General features: G+C 45.5%; 1 protein-coding gene across 1 annotated transcript in view; it reads right to left on the bottom strand.

The window, feature by feature from the left end:
- CDH13 (cadherin 13) overlaps positions 1 to 22126 on the bottom strand; it is a 1013115-nt gene that overhangs the window by 143533 nt on the left and 847456 nt on the right. The window contains exon 8 of the mRNA XM_060130816.1: positions 1431 to 1571. Within this exon, the coding sequence (XP_059986799.1) occupies positions 1431 to 1571 (141 nt within the window). The remainder of the gene's footprint in view (positions 1 to 1430; positions 1572 to 22126) is intronic.

Here is a 22126-nt window from a genome sequence, read left to right as displayed (position 1 = left end):
GTAAAAGAAATCTTTCACACCATTCATCTCAGTGTTCTCCATATCTGTCTGACCCTGAAATCTCTCCCCACCCCCTGCCCTATAATGATAATAACTTGTGGAACTAATTTCTTGGAACACAGTTTGAGAAACATGGGACTAATAAGCAATCTGTGTTAGCAGCTATAGAAACAGTGTCATGGGAGCAACAGAATAGACCGTCAGCTACGTGGACTTCGTTGTTTTGAGGTTAGAATTCTGAGTGTCCAAGACACCACTGGCAGAGGGGGAGACTTCCACCTCGTGAATGAGTCATGTAGGGCTGCTAATGTGGAAAGCTCACTGCGGAGCCAGGGGGCTGAGAAGGGCTACCTGGGGTAGCCCTGAGACACTTGAGAGAGGGGTGGGCAACTGCAAATCCAGACACGGATCTTTTTTCTGAATGCCCGGGAGGGTAGAAAATATCAACGTCTTCCTTGGAAGCAAAGCACTGCAGCTGAGAGCATGGTAAACAGGGAGCTGTGCTCACATCCCATTTCTGCCACTTACTCTGCCTGTAACCCTGGAGATCTAGATTCTCTGAGCTTAAAATAAGCACTCTCACTGGGTAGAAAATGTGGCTCACGAATCCAACCTCACACGGTCAGATGAGGCAATGGATCGAGGGTGGAGAGCCCGTGGTGGTGGTGGATGTCCAGGAAAGGTCTGGCAAACGACGGGACTGTCATTACTGATGCTACGCTCCTGTCCAGTAAGAGGGGCGTCAAGTCCTTGGCTCTGGTCCTGACCCCCAAAGAAACCATGACCGCAGCACATTTCCATCAGATGCACACTGCCAGTGACTCCCTAGCCTGGATACAAATTCAGCAGCTGGATGAAATCTTGCATACTCAGCCTGTCCCCAAACATTGCTCCATTGGAACAAATGGGAAACAGCAAGCACGATCCACAATCATAAAAGCACAGGAGCTGCGAATAGTAATGTCTCTGCCAGACAAGCTAACTTGGTTGTTATTGATAAGCTCCTGGGCCACCCTGTTATGGCCAAGAAAATCTGCTTTACCTTCTTGATGCTTTTCCGTCCGGCCTCTCAATCTGTACTTGCTGAAAAAAATTATTGTTATGCTAAAATCACAACAGGACTCACACAATTCAGCGCTAAATAACACCAATAAAACTACGAAAATGGCACTTTGGCATTAAAAGTTGTCTTCTTATGGACTTCAACAAGATTCAATGCTTTTGTTTTCATAATGCTCTGGTATTTTCAGCTTTGCAAAAAAAAAAAGATAAAAATGTAAAAAAGTATTCCAGCAAGACACCATCTTCTCTCCACAAAGGAGGGTTTTGATGTCCCAAGCAGGGAGCGGGCTAGGGCTGTGGTACACTGAATTAATATTAATCAGCAATCACGGCCATGAACACAAGGCTGGCATTCAACAGGGGTTTACCTCTTTCTTGGTGAATTTAGGCGAGTGATCGTTTTTGTCATCGATCATGATTGTCGCTGTGGCCGTGCCTGTTAATCCAACATCCAGTCCAGCCATATCTTGAGCCTCAATGATCAATTCATACTTGGGATTTTCCAGAGTCTACAAAGCAAAAGCACAACAGAGGATGACATTTAGATCTGGGTTATCACTCGGGATAGGGGACATGCATGTTGCTCGGGCTGACGCTGTGTGCCCCCCTCCATCTAGGGCAGGCGCCTTTCATAGCACTCTTACCTGTTGTGCATAAATGTGTCTTTGGAATCTCTCCAAGGCAAGACAGTCACCATTCATAGACTAGAGTTGGCTGTGGGGATGGAAACTTAATATCATTTCCCTCATGCAATATCATTTACCACCATAATTCCTTGATATTATTTTAAGGGTTGCATAAAATTAATCATATGCATAATTTATAATTTATTTCTTCAATTATTAGGACTTGAGGTTATTTCTAGTCTTCTTAAAATTTTGACAATTTTAAATAACACTGCAATGAACATCTTTATTCAGGAAGCTCTCAATGTATTTTAACTTAAAAAAAAAACTTTAGGGCTTCCCTGGTGACGCAGTGGTTGAGAGTCTGCCTGCCGATGCAGGGGACATGGGTTCGTGCCCCGGTCCGGGAAGATCCCACATGCTGTGGAGTGGCTGGGCCCGTGAGCCATGGCCGTTGAGCCTGCGCGTCCGGAGCCTGTGCTCCACAACGGGGGAGGCCACAACAGTGAGAGGCCCGTGTACCGCAAAAAAAAAAAAAAGATAGATTCCAGGAAGTGGAATTATTAGGCTAAAGAGTATGAACATTTTAAGAGTATTTATTGATATTTCAACATTGCTTTCAAGAAGATCTTACCGATTTTCCTATCATTCCTATCAGGATGTTTAGTTTATGACCCCAGGCATGGCTTGTCGTTAAAGAACAGCTGACCTTGCCCCATGAAACACACTGGGGGATGAGCATGATTCTATAATGGCTGTTGAACAAGGATGTAAATTTCTCATAGCACTTGCCTTTCTCCAACTTGCAGTGAAGGTAGCTGTGGACACACACCCCAGGGTAGCTTCAAGTGCTAACTCTATTGGATATGTGCTGCCCCGCCTCCCCAAGCATCCATCCCATCCTCCTCTGGTACTGATGCTATACTTCCTTTGAGGGTATCATCACTTCCACACTCTTAGTACACGTGGAGTTCAGGTAGGGTTGACTCTATCCCTGGACTAGGGATGGTCATGTAGCTCAGGCTTGTACAATCAGGGCCTCCCATTCCCATTGCCATGTGATAGGCACATAACCCAAGTTAGGCCACCTGGGATTGAAACTCAGTTCCAGGACATATTTCTTTAGAACCTGTAGGCAAAAGAACTCCTCTTTCTATTGGACTTGAAGGTGGTAGGACCAAAATCTGGAGCTGGTGGTGGCCATTTGCAACCACACAGAGAAAGGCAGCCTGAGAAAGAAGACAACACAGAACTGAGAGGAAGGGATGGAGTTCTTTTAATCTAATTTGAGCTCTTTAATAGTCATTCTTGAAGCCAGAATTTACCCCTCAGATTTGTGAGTTCTATGAGCTAATAAATTTCTCCTTTCCTTAAGACATTTAATTGAGATGTTCTGTGAGAAACAACAAGGGAATTCTGACTAATATTGCAACGAATGCTATGATCAATTATCTGGTTATTTGCAAGACAGTGTAAGAGCGATTGTATCACACTAGAGTATCACAATAGGCTCTTCACAAGAGTATTCCAACAATTTCACGAATACATTGTTTTTCCTTTTAAAATTTTCCCTCTGCAGAAATATTTTTTTTGACCAAAGAGAGTTATTACAATTTTTTCTTTCATTAGTTCATGCATTCCTTTAGTTGGAAGTTATTGAACATCGAGTCTAAATATGGTGTTGGGGATATAGGGATGGGAAGAGGGTCCTTTTCTTTAAGGGGTTCAGAGATGTTTATGGTTGATGACAGGCATGTTCATATATAACTGTAACAAAATAGAGTCAGAGCTAAGCAGAGGTACATACAAATTCTTTCGCTGGCACAAACGAATGACACGTTGGCTTAACTCTCCTGTAGTTTAACAAATTTTATAAATAATTTAAAAAAATGAACCAGCCAACTCCTGTCTCCTCATATAAATAAAACTTTATGATTGCAATGGGAACTCGATTGATTAACCTAGTGGAAAATCAATTAGACTATGAACTAGATGTATTGCAAGGTTTGAGATGAGATGTTCCAAAGTCTCAATTTTCTGCCAAACTTAAGGCTACCAAAGAATATGTTTGTATTGTCAGAGAATATCCAATTATTGTAAGGAAAATAGAAACGATACAGTCATTTCTAAAGTGGAAAGTGAGCATTCCTCTCTACCCACCCCCAACCCCATCTCCAAGAGGTAATGCTGTTAGTAGCCTGGTGTCTCCCTCCTTTGTCCTACACATCACACACACACACACACACACACACATTTTAGATACACATATATTTAAACAAATGATAGCATTCACACCGCTGTACAATCCGTCTTACCATATCACTTTCACCTCTGCTTATAGATCTGTCTATTCATTTCAACAGCTGTATAACAGCCCACTGTATGGATTCAGCATAATTTATTCAATCATTCCCTACTGGATGGTCATTTGTTTGAGTTGTTTCCAGACCAGCATAATTTATTCACTCATTCCCTACTGGATGGTCATTTGTTTGAGTTGTTTCCAGATTTCCACTTTGAAAAGCAATTCGAAGATAAGAAGTCCACTGGCCTATGAGTATTTGGGGATTTTTCTATAATAAACATAATTGCTTTCACAATGACAAAAGTAATAAAAACCAAGCAGCCAATGATAGAAGCACCTCCTCTGAAATGTGGAAGACTTAGAGAAAATTGCATATGTATGAGCCCCCTTGCTCTTACACAACTGGAAAACCTTCCACTCACCTCTGACCTGCCTCCCACTCCAGCTGAGCCTTTTCTAGGAAGTCTGCCCCTAAATCCCTTGTACTTGAAATATACATACACATGCGCATTTCTGCACCGCTCAGAGGTCACTCTGCCTTTGTTATTCTGCTGGACAAGGGTCCTAGGCAGCCCACAGCTGCCCATCGTCTGGGAAGAAACATTGATGCAGAGGAATAGGCCCTGGTGGTCACGTGCACGTTTGTCTCCCTCACAATAGTTGAGCGAGTCACAGTTAACTCCCTAACCCCAGGTGGGACAATCGGATTCCGGGAATATGAAATGTGAAACCAGGCATCATGGAGACAGAACGTAGGGCAAACCCTCTTGCCTCTCCCATGCTGCTCCTGGGCCCAATAGAAGGGTTTTACCTTCTTTTTTTGTTTGTTTTTTTTAAATAAATTATTTACTCATTTTATTTATTTTTGGCTGTGTTGGGTCTTCGTTGCTGCCCGCCAGCTTTCTCTAGTTGCAGAGAGCGGGGGCTACTCCATGTTACGGTGGGTGTGCTTCTCATTGCAGTGGCTTCTCTTCTTGTGGAGCACAGGCTCTAGGCCTGCGGGCTTCAGTAGTTGTGGCACGTGGGCTCAGTAGTTGTGGCTTGTGGGCTCTAGAGTGCAGGCTCAGTAGTTGTGGCGCACGGGTTTAGTTGCTCCGCGGCATGTGGGATCTTCCCGGACCAGGGCTCGAACCTGTGTTCCCTGCATTGGCAGGCGGATTCTTAACCACTGTGCCACCAGGGAAGTCCAGGATTTTACCTTCTTGAATGTTCTGGGAGGACAGTTACCACGCTGGTGCTCTTCTCTGCCCATACGGGATGCACCCCGTTTGGGGGACGAGACCGTCAGCCATCCAGCTGTTCTGTCACTGGTGAGTGAACTGAGCAGGGGGCAGGAAGCTCACTGTCCTCTAAAGGCCAAGCTGTACTCTCCTTGGCACGATCTGATTCTTGGCTTTATTTCTCTCAGTTGGTTCAAGGCTCAGAGGGGAGACGGGTATGATCAACTCCAATAGAAAGAGCCTTTCTGGCTGAGTTACACTGAAGGCACTACTCTAACCAGAAAGATGGAAGCTCTGCCTCTGAGATCTGGGCCTGTGCTGGCTCTTCAACTCTCCCCTGGATTCTGTAACACACTCGGCGTTTATTCAGGAGATTCTTTTTGGCACTGAAGTCAGCCAGAATCAATTTCGGTTTCTTGCCATCAGAGGAAACTGTGGTGAGGACAGTTACTTGTTCACCCAATCCTATTTCTTTGACTGCAGGGCATACAGCTAGACTGTAAGAGGAAATTCTGCGACCACTTCTGGCCAGCGGAATGTGGGCAGAAGTGATGGACTGACCTGGCCCCTAAAACTCCCACGTAATCCTCCGTGTTTTCTATTCCCAAAGAGGAAGAAGCCTGCATCTCCAAATGACTATATGGCACAGAGACCCTTTGCTGACCTGCTTTAGACTGAGACGTGAACAAGAGACAAGCCGTTGTTCAGGTTTAAGGGAAGTTTATTGCAGTGCCTAGCCTACCCGGACTAATTGGAAGGCTATGTTTCCTGTTTGGTCTTATTTTGAACGCCCATTTACTATCTCCCATAGTGGATGACAAAGTTTTCAAGGGCAAGGACCATGCCTTTGACCCCAACACCGAGCCAGTATGCAGCACGCAAGCTGGGTGATTTACTTTCATCATTGATAATGATGATATATTACTGTTTCCCTGAACTAAATTATATCTCAAAGGTCTGAGCATATCAGTGGCATTTCCAAACCAGAGCCATTTATTCCCAGGGAATGGCTTATCCTTTGGGGAACTCCAGCTCAAGGAGATAGGACTGTATTTTGACAAAGAGAAGCACTGTGTAAAAACTGGGAGAATGAAATTGACTGCTGTGATGTTATTTTAAGCTACCTGATCTGTAAGACATATCTAAGAGTCAAGCTGCTCTCCTGGTTTGAATTCTGCAGCTATGCATCTCTACTGTATTTGCCATCTCTTCCTGGGTGTCTACTTGCTACCAGTTAATATATATCCTAGAAACAAAAGGAAGATGGTGTGTCTGCAAGAAAAAGCCTCGGGTGTATCTCCACAGACACGGGCTGGGTTCACTGATCACACTGATTTGAAAAGCAAACATTCCATCTTGAAAAAAAAAGAATCAAGCCATGTCACTAAATATGGCATGTAATCAATCACTGGACCCTTGATGCTTTACACAGCTACCGTGACGGCCATACGAGTGAGCATTTAACGGAACATTTATCACTAATAACAAGCATAATGGTAGCTGTGGGGGGGAATCAATGAATAAATGTTACACGGAGAAAGGTTCTGCCATTAACCCATGTGGTACCCCATCCTCCTCTTGCTTCATCTTGAACTGACCTCCATACCTCTTTTCACACTTTGTCCAGACTGGATTTCCTTCTACTGTACCCCACTTTTTCTTACGTTTGAACTTTCCACCTCTACTTCCTCCTTTAGGTGAATTCCTGCTCATTTGTTTTTTTTTTTTTTTGCGGTACGCGGGCCTCTCACTGTTGTGGCCTCTCCCGTTGTGGAGCACAGGCTCCGGACGCGCAGGCTCAGCGGCCATGGCTCACGGGCCGAGCCGCTCCGTGGCATGTGGGATCTTCCCGGACCGGGGCACGAACCCGTGTCCCCTGCATCGGCAGGCGGACTCTCAACCACTGCGCCACCAGGGAAGCCCCCCTGCTCATTTCTGATGGCCATCCTTCACTGCACTGAAGCTCCATGAAGGCAGGGACCTTATTGCATAATGGGGTAGCTGACACTTAGGGAAGGATATCAGCATTTGATCAGCTTCACCTCTTAGTAGCTGAGTGAACTTGGTCAAGTTACTTAAGTTCTCCCTGCCTCAGTTTCCTCACCTGTCCAATGGGGAGAATAATAATACTTCTAGGGTAAGTGAGGATTAAAATAGGTAAGGTAAAGTGCCAAGCATGGAGCTTGGCATGTGTAGATGGCTGCTGTTATTATGTACTAGAACCTTTGGAAAGTCTTCTAAGGATGTGGCAAGAAGCTAGGATGGCCTCCAGGGACAGCCAGAAGGAACTGAATGCTGCCAGCAACCACTGAAGAGCCCTGAAGTGGATTCTTCCCCAGTCAAACCTTCTGATGAGACTGCAAATTCTGCACCAACACATAGACTGCAACTCTGTGACAGTCCAAACTGTGAGATAGGAAATATCTCATTTTGGAGTAATTTGTTATGCTGCAACAAATAATGAATACAGTTTTTCTCCAGCACTATCACAGTCTGTAATATTCTCATTTATTGATTACTTGTTTATTGGCTATGTTGACCCTGACGACTTGAGCTCCATGAGGTCAGGGACCTTGTCTTGTTTAAAGTTTTATCTCCCAGCTACTAATTCAGTGCCTGAAACAGGCTGTTATGCACTAATTAGTCACTTATAGATACATTTTTTATAAAATAATGAATTACAAAGAGTGATGTGCCTGTAAATGTTTAACAGCACATGTGCCTGATTTGCAGCATTTGTCAATTTTGGTGGTTTAAATACTCTTACCATGGCTGATTTCAAGCTAGCAACATGATGTCATAGAGTACACAGTTGGAAAGTGATATACACAATCAGTTATTATCAGCTGGTAAGAGTTGGCTCCAGCTTTTAAACTGTGCTTTAAGGGTCAAGGAAATCTGTAAGAGTCTTTTTCAATAAATCCTTTTGTGGTCTAACACTGAAGGTATTGTTAGTGAGAAATATTAATATGAGATTTATGGGAAAGATGTAATGCAATTTGTTTATTTATTTACTCATCAGCTTTGCTCGGATAGGCTGAGACTCCTTGTGATATGGCACCTGAACAGGGACCACATTCTTCTGCACCTGACACCTGGTTTATAAATACTGCAAGCAGATTGGTGAAAACATTATCTGGAGCAGAACAAGTTGTTGTCTGTCTGGAGTTTGACTTATCCACTCTGGCCACATAACACTGGGGAAAGGTAGTCCATAAATCCAGCAGGAACCGTGTACATTCCCTTGTAAAAGGTGCCCTTTTCCCACTGCAGACAGCGAGTGACATTCCTCCACCTTCCTATGCGACACGGCAAGTCGGGTTTGACTTGTGTTTGGCTTTAGGCCTCCTTTTACTTTGTTGCTCACCGCTAATGTGAACGTTCATGTACTTGGCTGTCATCTGCTGTGTTTTCATTTCGGCTGGGGTGTGGTGGATAAGGAGAAGGCATAGCTCATTTCCCCAGATTTACTGGTTGCTGACAAAGTCAGCAGGATGGGGAAGCAGCAGGGGAAATAAACACAGCCTCTTTGACATATGCAGTTGGAACAACCTAAGTGATAGATTTCAGGTTGAGGGATACCAAAATCAAATAAAACATTTCTATGTGAAGTGTACTTCTTCTGATGTTACTGATGAGTCACGGCAAATAAAATGCCAAAGGCATTCATAGCATACCTGGAAAAATCACACCCTTCAGACCCAAGGTGGTAAATATTTGACATTCAGGTTGATTCCACTGAAACATTTATATAGTGTCTACTAGGTTCAAGTAACTCTGCGAGGATGTGATGAATGATACAGATGCTGCTTTCAGTCCATTTTTAGATAAATGCACAGAAAGCAAGTATGTAAGGTATGATGAGATAAGTGTTATTCGAAGTGTACCAATTAAGGTCTATGAGAAGGGGGTCAGGACATGGGGTGCTCAGGAAGGCGATATGAATTTTATTTAATATTTACTGAGCACTTACGACGCATTAGGCATTGTGCTAGAGAGCAATAACAAGTAAAGGGAGACAAACCTGGTGCTAGATAATTCCCAGGTAATTTCAGCAAAATGAGACGGGAGTAAGAAGAGTGCTGTGGTTATTGCAAAAGAAAGGCCACTTAGCTCAGACCTTGGTCGGGGGAGGAAGGAGATGTTCCTGCAGAGGAGAATCTCCTACTATAGGATTAGAAATGGGGTCTTGATGTGGAAGTGAATTTCTGTGGAAGAAGATGAGAAGCTATTAATCCTAAAACACTATTAAATTCAATGGTTTAATAAGAACTGAAGACTGATTCTGATTCTGGTCAGGACACCTTGGGAACAAGAAGAAGTATAAAATATATTCCCTACTTGCAAGGAACTCATGGCTTGGCTGAAGGTAAAACATGTATAAGTGGCTCCACAAGGCACCAGGTGGTGTGTGCTGAACATGTATGCAATAGCTTCAGATGTGAACGGTGCATCTGGGAGGGCTACTGTGGTTTTTAAGTGGCTTCAGGACAATGCAGACTGGAGCTGAGCTTTGAAGGAGGTGTGAAGGCAGAGAATTCAGAGAGGGAAGAGGAGCCTGAGCACCAGCATGGAGGTCCAGCTAACACGGGGCCACTAGTGTGGCTGGAATCAAGGTCTGTGATGCTAAGAGACACAACCCATTGTTTCTTGAAAGTATCTCAGACATCATCTAGTCCATCCCACCTTCAAGGAGCTCCCAGCCTGAGGGAACAGAGTTAGGGAATCCCAAGAAGCATATGGTTGACTTGGGGCAGATCTGAAGATGCTAAAGAACTGCTTGGTTTAATCTGTTTGATTGAGACAAGGAAGTACAGACGTCTAAAACACGAAGGAAAATAAAATAAAATTAAAGTGCTCTTTCTCTATCGTTTTTATATATTTTCACAGTCACTGTTTACTGTGTTAGCCTGTTTCTTCTAAACTTTTGGCCTTGAATTGCCATGGCAACATTATGCCCAGTACATAGTAGGTGCTTAAGACAGACTGTCTCAGTCAGTGCTTCTGGAACTTGCTTGTGTCAGAATTCCCTGGTGGGTGCATTAAAACACAGATTTTCAGCCCACTTAGAGGGCTAATGACTCATGAGGTCCAGAGTAGGGCCTGAGGATGTGCATTTTCAGAAAGTTTCTAGGAGATGCTGCTGCTGCTGATCTGAGGACCACACTTTGATTAGCATCGTTTTGAATGAACACTTGATGAACTGCAGGTCACCCTTATTTTAACTTAAAACTCACCTGTTTATGATGCAATTTAAATGAAAAACAGAAACATAGTTTACCAAAGTTTCTCTCTCCGTGGAATTTTCCTTTTTTTTCCCTTTCTAGAAAAAATGTACTCCCAGTAAGGCATTAAATAACACTATGGTTGCCCCTCGAGCCTGCTTCATCTTCTGGATGTCTCCTTTGGATGTTCTCCCTCAATTTTCATGGACCAATGACAAAACTTGTTATCGTCCCTGCAACACGGCCCTCCTCTTGGAGGCATCACCTCAAGCTGAACGCCTGGGAGGTGTCCTCAGCTCTTTCCGCTTTCACTTCAAAGAGCCCATCATCAACTGTTACTGACGTCGCCTCCCCAACCTCTCCTGAGTCCATCCTCTTTTCTCTGTCACCCCTGTTGTCACATGACTTCGAGTCTTCATCTTTTCTCACCTGAGTTACTACAACAGCTTCCAGACTGGTTCCCTCTGCTCTCTTCCAGACCCCTCTCCACCCAAAGCCAGATACAGTGAGCTGTCTAAACTGCCACTTGACCACAGGACCCTCCTCAAAATGCTTCAGCAGCCCTTCGGTAGCTACAGGATAAGGTTCAAGCTCCTAAAGCACAGAAGACACCCCCATCCTGGCCTGATCTCCCAGAGCTCCTTGCTCACAGTGTTGCACTCCTGTAACACCGGGCTACCTGCAATCCCAGCATCTCGGGTTCTTCACTCCTTGACACCTTAGCTCATGCTGTGCCCTCTGCCTGGGAGGCCCTCCCTACCCATGATTCCCTCCACCCCCTCGGAGAATTACTCGTCCTTATAAACCTTACTTAGATGTGTTTCCCTCCTAAAGCTTTTCTGCTTTTCCCAGAATTACCCCTTCCTCCTCTGCATTAGTCCTGTGTGTATGTTATGATGAATGCTTTCTTCTTGGTTGACTTAATGACACAGCAATGTTCCCTTCACATGTCTGTCTCTGTGATTAAGCTGTTAGATGCCCAGTGTCAGGTTCAGGAGTCAAGCACAGAGCACAGTGGAAGTGAGCTCTAAATGCCATCAAGCTTTTGGTCCCAGAGGCTTTCATACCTTCTGTGGTAGACAGAATACGGGCCCCCAAAGATGTCCATGTCCTAATCCCTGGAACCAGGGAATATGGTACCTTAGTGGCTAAAAGGACTTTGAAGATGTGATTGAGTAAAGAATATTGAGAGGAGAAGATTATCCTGGATTATCCGGGTGGATCCAAAGTAATTACAAGGGTCCTTATAAGAGGGAGGTGGGAGAGCCAGAGAAGGAGATGCAACAATGGAAGGAGACAGAGAGAAAGAGAGAGAGAGAGAGAGGCTGGAAGATGAAGAAGATGGTACACTGCTGGCCTTAAAGATGGAGAGATGGGGGAAGGGACGATGAGCTAAGGAATGCAGGTGGTCTCTAGGTGGGAAAGGCAAGGGGACAAATGTTTCCCTAGAGCTTCCAGAAGGAATCAGCCCCACTGACACCTTGACTTTTACCCCAGTGAAACTCATTTTGGACTTCTGACTTCCAGAACTGTTTAAGCCACAGATTTTGTGGTCTTGCTATGGCAGCCGTGGGGAACGGATACAGCTTCTCTGGAGAGCGCTCATCAAGCATCCTGCAGAGCCAAGATGCTCGCCAGCCTCCCTGCCCCATGTGGTGCTCACTGTTACCAGCTGCCACCTTCATTTCACTCCCAGCTGCCCCCTTCCCAGGACTGCCCACCTTCCCAGAATAGCATCCGCTATCTTTCCTCTGGAAAATATTTCCATTTCAATCCTTTGAAGCATAACGTCAACGAGACCTTTCCTACAACTCTATCCACTAGGAAGAGGAGATGAATTTTTTCCCATCTACAAAGTGGTAAATACCAGATCAGTTTATTGGAGAGTTTTCTCTTCAAAATATATGGTTTTCAATATGCCAGTCACTTTCCAAGTATTCATTATAGCCGTCGATGGAAGCAAGGACCCTGTCTCTAACTTACTCCTGCCATATCCCCGACACCTGGCCCTCTGAGACATGGAGGCCCCAAAATACTGCCTTTATGTGGCCACTGGGTTACACTCTTTGAAAATAAATTGAATTCTAAACCCCCTGGGGAAAAATCACACAGCCATCCAAGTGTCTGGTACTCTCTGTTAATATCTGACGAATGAATAAATCAAAAGATGGTGATGTGGATCAGTACACAGAAAACTTGGCCTCAGGGATGCTCTTCTGGGTTGCAGCAGTTGTGGGTCTGCAGGGCCTGGGCAAGGTTGGACAGGCTGAGCTGGTCTCCAGAAGGCTGGGTTGTGCAGGGTAGGGCACGGTGATAAGGCTCTAGCTTTCCAGGAGCGAGCAGGGAAAGTCCTTCCCCGTTAGAGAGGCAACCATGCCAAGGGAGGCTTGGCCTTCTCTGATGCTGGTGGGGTGAGCTCTCCCCCACCTCATGGCAGATGCCCCAGGGCAGGTCCCAAGCCCAGGCTCAGCTCTTGGCCTGTCACAAATCCCGATTGTGTAAGACGGAAAGGGGACCGGTAAAGGTGGGACAACCCAGTGCTCAGCAGTGAGGTCTGGATGGGAACGACCTTTCAAAAAAGAAGAGAGGGCCAGGGAATGTTTCTCAGACAGGCCTCAGCAAACCCATCTGGGGGCTGCCTCAGGTGACCCTGGGGAGCCATAGGTGCCACAGTATAAAATCGGGAAACTGGTATCCCTGTCATCCGCCAAGCAGCCTCCGAAAGCAAATAGCTTTTCTTGGGTTTCGATTTATTACCTTCTAAAATGTCATTCTCTGTATGGGTAATAAAAGATAATACGTTTTACGGCAGCTCCTTATGTTAAGGTTTTACAAAATCTGTTATTAAATTATCTGCATAGAATCTAAATGAATCTTACTAGGTGACATGGAATAGCAAGGGTTTTTTTCCCCTTCCCTCTCCCCCGGATCAAGTGCAGGGAGAAGGGCGGCACTCTCTGCATGTTTTCTAATCACACAGCAGAAGGTAATGCTTTTAAGGTCAGACTAAAAATTGCGTTCTGCTGTGTAATCGGCTTCACAAAGATACATATTGGTCAAAACGTCCAGAAAATTCAATTACTGACTCCCAGTGACAAAAGCACGTGAGCCCGCCGAGGGCTGGAGGATGTTTCTAAAATCAGGTTCTAAATGCCTATGACTTGGAGCAATTGCGGCTTTACCACCTTTGCCTGCTCTCGGATCTCTGCATGTTAATGGCCTTTTGCCCGTTAATTTCGGGCGCTTAATCAGCGTTACCTCCTCCCCTTAGACAAGCACAGTCTAAGTGGCCTTTGTCAAGATCCATGCCCGTTTCCTAGAGCTGCTCCCATGCAGATGTGACCTCTTACGGGAATCTGCCATCCAGGGTTACTTTTCATCAGTATTGTATGTTTTCTCTGAAGCCAAATGCGTTTTTATGCAAAGCTTACTTTGCTTTAGAGTTCTATTGCTGTAATAATCCCAGGTAGCTTTAGAAACAAAGGACCCCACTGAGAGTAATGAATCGGCCACTGACACCCACCCACCCCACCCAAGGACAGGAAAGCAATTCAGGATAGCCCTTGTACGCTGTCACTCTTTGAAGACAGACTGAACTAATTCTAAATCATCCTAGGAAAAATCATACAAGACGGATTCCACTTATGCCACTGCTGTTGTTCCAAAAGCGAATTCATATTACTAGGGAGAAAGGGCAACAAGGATAACCCGGCCGTGGATTATTCTGGAAGGCTCTCTGGTCATTTTCATGCCTGGAACAGTGAGTCCTCTTGCTCACCTTCCTCCCACATTATCTGGACAAGACCACCCAGTGTATCGGGATCTCCTGCCCCATTCGCACAAGGCGGCCCTTTTGTGATCTTGGCTGCATCATTCATTTCGGTCTTGAAATTGTCTTGGCTCGGCTGACAAGAGCTGAGCCTATTAACACCCTTGCATGTTAGCTGAGCAAGGAACAAGGAGTCAAATATTATGACTTAACATTTGGTCTTGCCCTTTGCCGGCCCAGTCTCGTAGACAGACAGAATGTTGATAAAGACAAGTGTGTTTTTCCTCACAAATAATAAAACCCGCGAACATGCCCTTGGAGGGCTCCTTTCCATTTTATTCTTTAAAAATAACAATAAATAGAGTGTTCTGCGTTCCCTCCAGCTCCTCTCCAGTGCCCTTTTCAAAGTAGAGGGGAATTGAGCTCTGTTGCCTATAGAGATGTCTCAGAGGGAATCCCAGAGCCTCAGCTCAGGTCCCGATGGGGGTCAGACCTCAGCCCTGGGATGAGACCATACCTCTGTGCCTCGTGCTCCCTCCTGGCTCTAACCCCAACCTATGGACGGCTCTCTCTGCTCCAGGCCACAAGTACTCATTCCTTACCAGTCCAGCTGGGTCCCATTCAGACCGTCAGTCATTATTAATAATCATGGCTACGTCCCTCATCGAGCACTTGCTATGTGCTGGAAACGGTGCTTAACCCTTCGTGTGCCTTGCCTCTGCCGATCCTCATGACCCACCCCGCCCTTAGGAGGGTAGGACTGTAGCTCCCACTGTATCGGTGAGGATTCTGTTGCCCAAGGACACACAGCTCTTACATGATGGAGCTGGGACTGGAATGCAAGTTCCTGGGTCCACAGCCTACACTCCTAACTGCTACACTCTGGGGTCCCCTCATCACCTCATAGCTTCTCTTAGTGGTAGCCCATGGATTCCATACGGGAACCCATTTCCCATCTGTTCACACCAGCCCTGGATGGGTTGGGCTTGGAAGGATCGGAGCTTTTTTCGGGTCAGTCGCCAGGTATGGGCGGCTCTTTGAACACTCTCCACCAAGTCTCTAAAAGTCTGCCTTCTTGGAGACCCCGGTATTCCCACAGCTTCATTTCTCCCCACCTTACTGATGCTAACAGCTTCAATTACCACCTGTCTCTTTTATGTCCAAATCTCTCCTAATTCCCAGATACACACTTCTAACTGCTTGCTTGACATTTCCACCTGAACGTTTCACAAGCACTGCAAATACAGCAGGTCCCAAAGCAAACTCAGGATCTTCCGAGCCAAGCACACTTCTTCCCTGTTCTGGTTTGTGGTGTCCTTCTCCACTCAGGCCACCAGACTAGAAGGCCCTGGTACCCTCTCTCATCCCCTCTGACTCTCTCTTAAAAAGGAATCTCACATAATCCCATCTTCGTTATTCCCACTGCCCTTGTCTGAGTGTGGGTCACTGTGTCTCCCTTTGACTGCTATTTCCTGAGATAGCAGAATACAAACTTTGGAGCAATTTGGGAAGGAGTTATAGGGTGCAGGAAGGTGGAAAGATGTCCTGGTTTAGCAGCATCATGACACTGAGGGAGGGAAGGCCACCTGGACTGGCCCAGCATATGGTGCACCAGCAGCTGTAACCATTGGCCAGGGGGAGATTATATATATATGTTTAGAAGTCCATCTCTATATCTATCTATCTATCCATCCATACACACACACACACACACACACACACACACAATGTTTACAATGGTTAGGTCAGTATGATGGAATTACAGATACATATTCTTTTTTCCTCCCTGTTTTGGGTTATCTATATTTACTATTTTTTCCTACTAGAAAAATATATGGTTTGGGTTACGAGGAAATACCTTACATTTTAAAAGTTACAGTGTTAAAAAAGAAAAACCACAAAATAAACACAAAACCTCTCCAAAGTGATGCTTATGACATTAGATCTATACCCTCAGAATATTTTTTTTCCCTTTTAAATTGTATTTTGGGCCCAATGGAGAAAAACATATTAAGCCAGGAGCTGTGTAAAAACCAGCAAACATCGGTATAAAGACAGAGAGACATTGGCTGAGTGCTGTCCTGCTCAAGCAGCCTGACCTGCTCATGACGCTGGCCGTGGTCCCCCCCCCTCCCCGCACCGCCCAAGCCAAGAATCCTGAGACTCTGACGCTCTCCTTTCACTCACATCTCCCCCTGCCCTCAGGCTGCAAGCCCTCCCCCTGCCCCCAGGCTGCAAGTGAGAACCTGAGACACAGAGAGGGTTCATTCATTTATTCCTCAAATGTTCTCTGAGGGCCAACTGAGAGCCATGTGTTTGTTTAGTTGGTGGGGATAGAGCTGCAGACAAAAGTCACAAAGGCACCCCCACCCCGCCATGGAGCTTATCTTCTAGGTGAGGAGACAGACTGTAAGAAAACCAACAGAGATAGATGCTATAGGAAAAAATTAAGAAGGGGGATAGAGAGTTCTGGAGTGAGGGTGGAGGCTCAAAGAAGGTCACATCTGATCATCTATGAAGAGACCAAGGAGGAGCCACAAAGATACCCTGGGAGAGAGCAATCCAGGCAGATGAGTTAGCAAGTGCAAAGATCCTGAGGTAGAGGCACGTGGGATGGATAGTTAAGTATGAAATATTTTAAAAACAATGAAAGTAATTCTTGAGGACTGACTTCTGACATTCTTGCTATTCTGCTCTATTGATATTCAAGGCAGTGAGCACCTATTTAAAATAGGAGCAAATGCTGAAGATGTAGTTTTGGATAGATGACTCGACTATAAGCTTTATGAGGGCAGAGACCATACCTGCCTTCCAAATGTCCCATATTCATTTGTTGCGTACACGAATGAATATAGTTGTGATTTTTATAAAAGAGAAAAAGGTTTTCATTAACTTACAAAAAATAAAAAACATATTTCATTAAATGCCAGCTGAAATCCAATCTGCCCAAATTTCATTATAGACCTAAACATCAAAGGCTGGGATTTCAACAACATAAAAGTATTTAAAAAATAAACAGAGTAAATGACCCCTTCTACGCGGAATGCGCTTTTCTTTCTTTTATAAACACTGACTCCCACAAACAGAGATCTGTCACCTAACAGGGATGCTAAGTGTTGCTATTTGGCAGTTCTCAGACTTCTTATTACAGTCAACTCCGACCCCACAGAACTTTTAATAAGAGAGCGTGAAAGAAACGGGCAAGTAATGAAATGGACAGATATGAAAACTGGGTGGTGCACTGATCTCAGACTTAGGAACCTCCCCAGACCCAATTTAATCAATTACCAGGTTGATCAATTCCACCCCCTTAAATTGTTTATATCCATCCTCTTCTTTCCATTCCCATTACTTCTCCTTTAGTTCAAGGCACAAAAAAATAATCCTCTGTGGTCTTCCTGAGTGCCATCTCACCACCTCAAGTGCATTTTCATGACAATTATCTTTCTAACACTCAACCCTCATCCCTGCTGCTGTGCTCTAAATCTTTCCACGGCTCCTTATTGCTACCAGGACCCTGTCTCAGCTCTGTGGATTGGCACTTGAAGGCCCTTGGAGATCTGTCCCCCTCTAATCGCATTTCCTACCACGCCTCCCCTCATTCGTTAGCCCAGCAATACTTAATCGCTGGTCATGGTTTCTTAATCCTGCCAGGTTCTCTTCACCTCTATGCCTCCGCAAACACTGTTCCCATTGCCTAGGACGGCTTCCCTCCACGTGTCCCCCAGGCAGGCACCTACTCATCGGTTAAGTCTCAGCTCCCACGTTACTCCTCTGTGAAGCCTGTCCGGATTCTGCCACGTCTACTTTGGAGTCTACTTTTCTGTACTCACACTGTGCCTTATTCGTGCTTACGTTTAATAAATATCCACCTTATCACTATTGCACATTTAGCTCCCTGCTAGACTGTAAGCTTCTCAACGGCTGTGACTCTGTGCCCATCAGTATAGTTCTTGGACATCAAAGATGCCTAATAAATACTTAAAATTGGAAAGAATGATCGAGCGTGACTTCAGCCTTAGGAAACTCTGAATCTTGGTGAGTAACAGTCCCCTGGACCAGCCAGGACCCACCTCTTGCTGAGGTCATAATAACGAGGTGTGGAGATGGTGTGGCCCTCAGAATCAGACAGCATTAGATGCAGCCCTGTCCCACCCCTTGCTACCTGTGTGGACCTGGACAAATCACTTAACTTTCTTGGTGCTTCCAATACTGCCTCTGAAAATGGGTATATCATCATCTACCTTGAAAGGTTGTCCTGAGGATTAAGGAAGAGGATGCCTGCAAAATGATTAGCGCATCATGAAGGAAACACCACCAACTAGCTGCACGTGTTGACCGTGGACGAGTTACTCTCACGAAGTCTCACTTTTATCATTTGTAAAAGAGGGGACATAGTAGAATCTACCCCACAGTGTTGCTGGGAGGCCTAAATGAAATGATAAATGCACAACACCCAGTAGTGAACATCTGTTGAGCATTTATTATTACTATGATTGCACCAGGATGCTCTCTTACTGGACCGCTTATCACTCTGAATTGTGCCATATGTTTACAAAGCTGTAAGCTGTCAGGAGCCAGGGATCACTGATGTCTCTTCATTGTCATATCCGTGACACCTGCCTATTATCAGGTGTACAGTAGATGTTCATTAAACACTAGCAGACCAGTGCCTACCCAAACGTCTACTGCCCTCTGTCTCTCCAAACCGTACCTGCCCTTGAGGGCTTGGCTCAAGGGTCCCTCACATCCTGAAGGCAGCCCCTACTTCCTGCTGTAGGTTATCTGCTTTTGAAACCTACAACATTTGCATGTCTCTCACATCTTCCCTGTAATATATTTCAGCCTGGAACCTACAATGGTTATTTACATTTCAGCCGCCCTGAAAGATGGGGTGTGCCCCTGTAACCATGTCCCCTTGACAAGCTCTCAATCAGCCAGACACTCACTGCTGGTCTGCACCCTGGAACCCTCAGTCCCAGCATATCTTACCATCCAGAAAAAGGCCCGGTGGCTATGAGGAATGGGTATTTTACAGGGTCTGAGCAAATCAAGAATGGCTGGACATTCTTCCCTATCCAGGAATGGGTGGCCAGGGATATTTTCACAGATACACCATTTAAACATCATCATAATACTGTGAGAAAAAAACCTACTCAAATCCACCCAGCATAGCTCTCTGCAGTATTGAAAACTGCTGCTGTTCAAGCCAGAGGCACCCACATTAAAAATAAATGCTTAGTCGGAGAATATTTAATGGCATGGAAAATGTTTCTATTGCATTGTTGAGAGGAAAAAGCAGGTAATAAAACTGTATGAACATGGAGATCCCATTTTTGTAAGAAATGGGCCTATCTATACGCAATTTTTAAATAGGGCAGGAGAATTATGTATAGCAAGATATTAACAGCAATCATCTCTGACTGGTGTGGTCATGCAATTTTTATTTTATTCTTTGTATTCTTTTCTAACTTTCTAATTTTTTTGCAATAAACATTATTTAGTGGTTGGAAAAAGAGTACTTTTTTTTTGTTGTTTTTTTTTCCAGTACGCGGGCCTCTCACTGCTGTGGCCTCTCCCGTTGCAGAGCACAGGCTCCGGACGCGCAGGGTCAGCGGCCATGGCTCACGGGCCCAACCGCCCCGCGGCATGCGGGACCCTCCCGGACCGGGGCACGAACCCGCGTCCCCTGCATCAGCAGGCGGATTCTCAACCACTGCGCCACCAAGGAAGCCCAAGAGTAAGCTTTACTACGTGAACTGAAATGTAAGGTCAAGGTGATTTGGACATTTCTATGTGATTTGTGGGGGTGGGAGAATGGATCACAAGGCGTGTGGTTCTGGATGTGGCCTCTTGCTCTTCTCTCCTCCTCATGTCCTAGGCTCCAGTGCAAAGCCATGAGTCCCAAGACCCGGGATTTGCTTGAAAGCAGACAACCATTTCCTTGAACCGAGAAGTGACAGCCATTAGCAATTCTAACAGGGGCATCTGTGCGGCCCTCCCATTACAATAGAAAAAGCACATTAAGTAAAGGACACAGGCCTCGAGGTGGCCCTCTAAATGTCAGTGTGCAGCCCTGCACGTTTATATCTCAGCAAACATGCAGACTTCTCCAGAGAGCCGGCCCGACAGCTGGTTGGGGTGCGAACCAAGAATTCGACTAAATGTTAATTGGCCTTGAGGTGTGACATGGGGGTCCTTTAAAGGCTGTGCTGGGAAACTTCGTCTTTTCCCAGCTTTGCTTCCTTTAATGCGGTCATCCATAAGTCATGAGGAGGATCTGGCCAGTAAGCACAGGAGGATCAGAGCTGTTTAACTCTTTCCTACCCCAAAGCATCCATTATCCACGTGGTATTCTGTGCCTGTGAAAGCACCACGAGGTCTAATGTTTGGATGGAACATACCCATACATATTAGCAGTCCCTTATATTAGTTTCCCGGGGCTGCTGTAACACAGCACCACAAACTGGGTGGCTTAAAGCAACAGACGTTTATTGTCTCACAGTATTTCAGTCCTTTTTATGGCCACATAATGCTCCATTGTATGGATCTACCCCATTTTACTTATCCATTCATCAACAGATGGACATTGGGTCGCTTCTACATTTTTGGCTATTATGGATAATGTTGCTATGAGAACTCATGTACGCATTTTCATGTGGATGTATGTTTTCATTTCTCTTGTGTATATACTTAGGAGTGGAATTTCTAGGTCATATTATTTGCCTTCGTCTTTTTTGATGTAGGCATACAAATTGATCTCTTTAAAAATCACTCTTGGGGCTTCCCTGGTGGCGCAGTGGTTGAGAGTCCGCCTGCCGATGCAGGGGACGCGGGTTCGTGCCCCGGTCCGGGAAGATCCCACGTGCCGCGGAGTGGCTGGGCCTGTGAGCCATGGCCGCTGAGCCTGCACGTCCGGAGCCTGTGCTCCGCAACAGGAGAGGCCACAACAGTGAGAGGCCTGCGTACCGCCAAAACAACAAAAAAATTACTCTTCATGGATTGGGGTTTTGTTTTTTTTTTTGGATTGGGGTTTTAAAACTGGAGTTCATGGACACCCCAGGGATGAATTTGGGACATCTCCTAACCTCAGAAATTGTATGTGAAATTATGGTTTCTTGTACATCGTTTCCTGGGGAGATGTTACATCACATTCTGATCTGCCTGGTATGACTTGGTCATGGTTTGGGAAGAGAGGGAACTTATATGTCAAGACTCACTAGGAATCACTAAGTGCAATTTCCAACCTTCAGATGAGAACACTGAGGGTGTAAGAGCTGAAGTAACTCCCAGTTCTGAGCTTGGTAAGTAGTGAGTGAGGTCAAGATTTGAGCCTTGGTCTGACCTCAGAGCAGCCGAAACGGTCAACCTCATCTAGACTGTGGGATTTGGTACCCGGTCTGGAGTCCCAGCTGCTATTTCTCACCAGGGTGTTTGAGGCACAGGCTTCCAAGAGAACACTTCAGTGAGGGCCTGGTGGGTCCTCTCTGCTTGGAGCTGGGCAGTCAAATGTGTCAATAATCAGACTGTAGACTTTGGATGCAAACTCAAGTGTATTAACGTGGCTTCTAAGCTCAGAGAGCTGGGTATCCACGTCTGACATGTCAAGGGTGTGCACCCAGAGGAAGGATAATGACAACAATAGCAATATCACCATAGTGACAACATCTGCTGCCATTTCTGGAGCATCTTCACTGAGCTAGGCACCCCTCATCAGAATCTTCATGAGAACACTGCACGGTCTGTATCAGTAGCATTCCGATTTCAAAACTGGAAAATCGAGGGGTATGGGGCCCAAGGGCGCTTCCTGGGAAAGGTATACTTGGAGAAACTCTTGTACCTGGAGACTGGGCAGAAGGTCTCTGGGGATCCCAGTTTCTTCCCTAAATCCAGGACACCCAATTCCCTCAAATCTGGGG

The sequence above is a fragment of the Lagenorhynchus albirostris genome, chromosome 19 (assembly GCF_949774975.1).
Source record: "Lagenorhynchus albirostris chromosome 19, mLagAlb1.1, whole genome shotgun sequence".
Classification (NCBI taxonomy): Eukaryota; Metazoa; Chordata; class Mammalia; order Artiodactyla; family Delphinidae; genus Lagenorhynchus; species Lagenorhynchus albirostris.
Note: the sequence above shows the minus strand (reverse complement) of the source record. Positions and strands in the feature narration are given on the sequence as shown.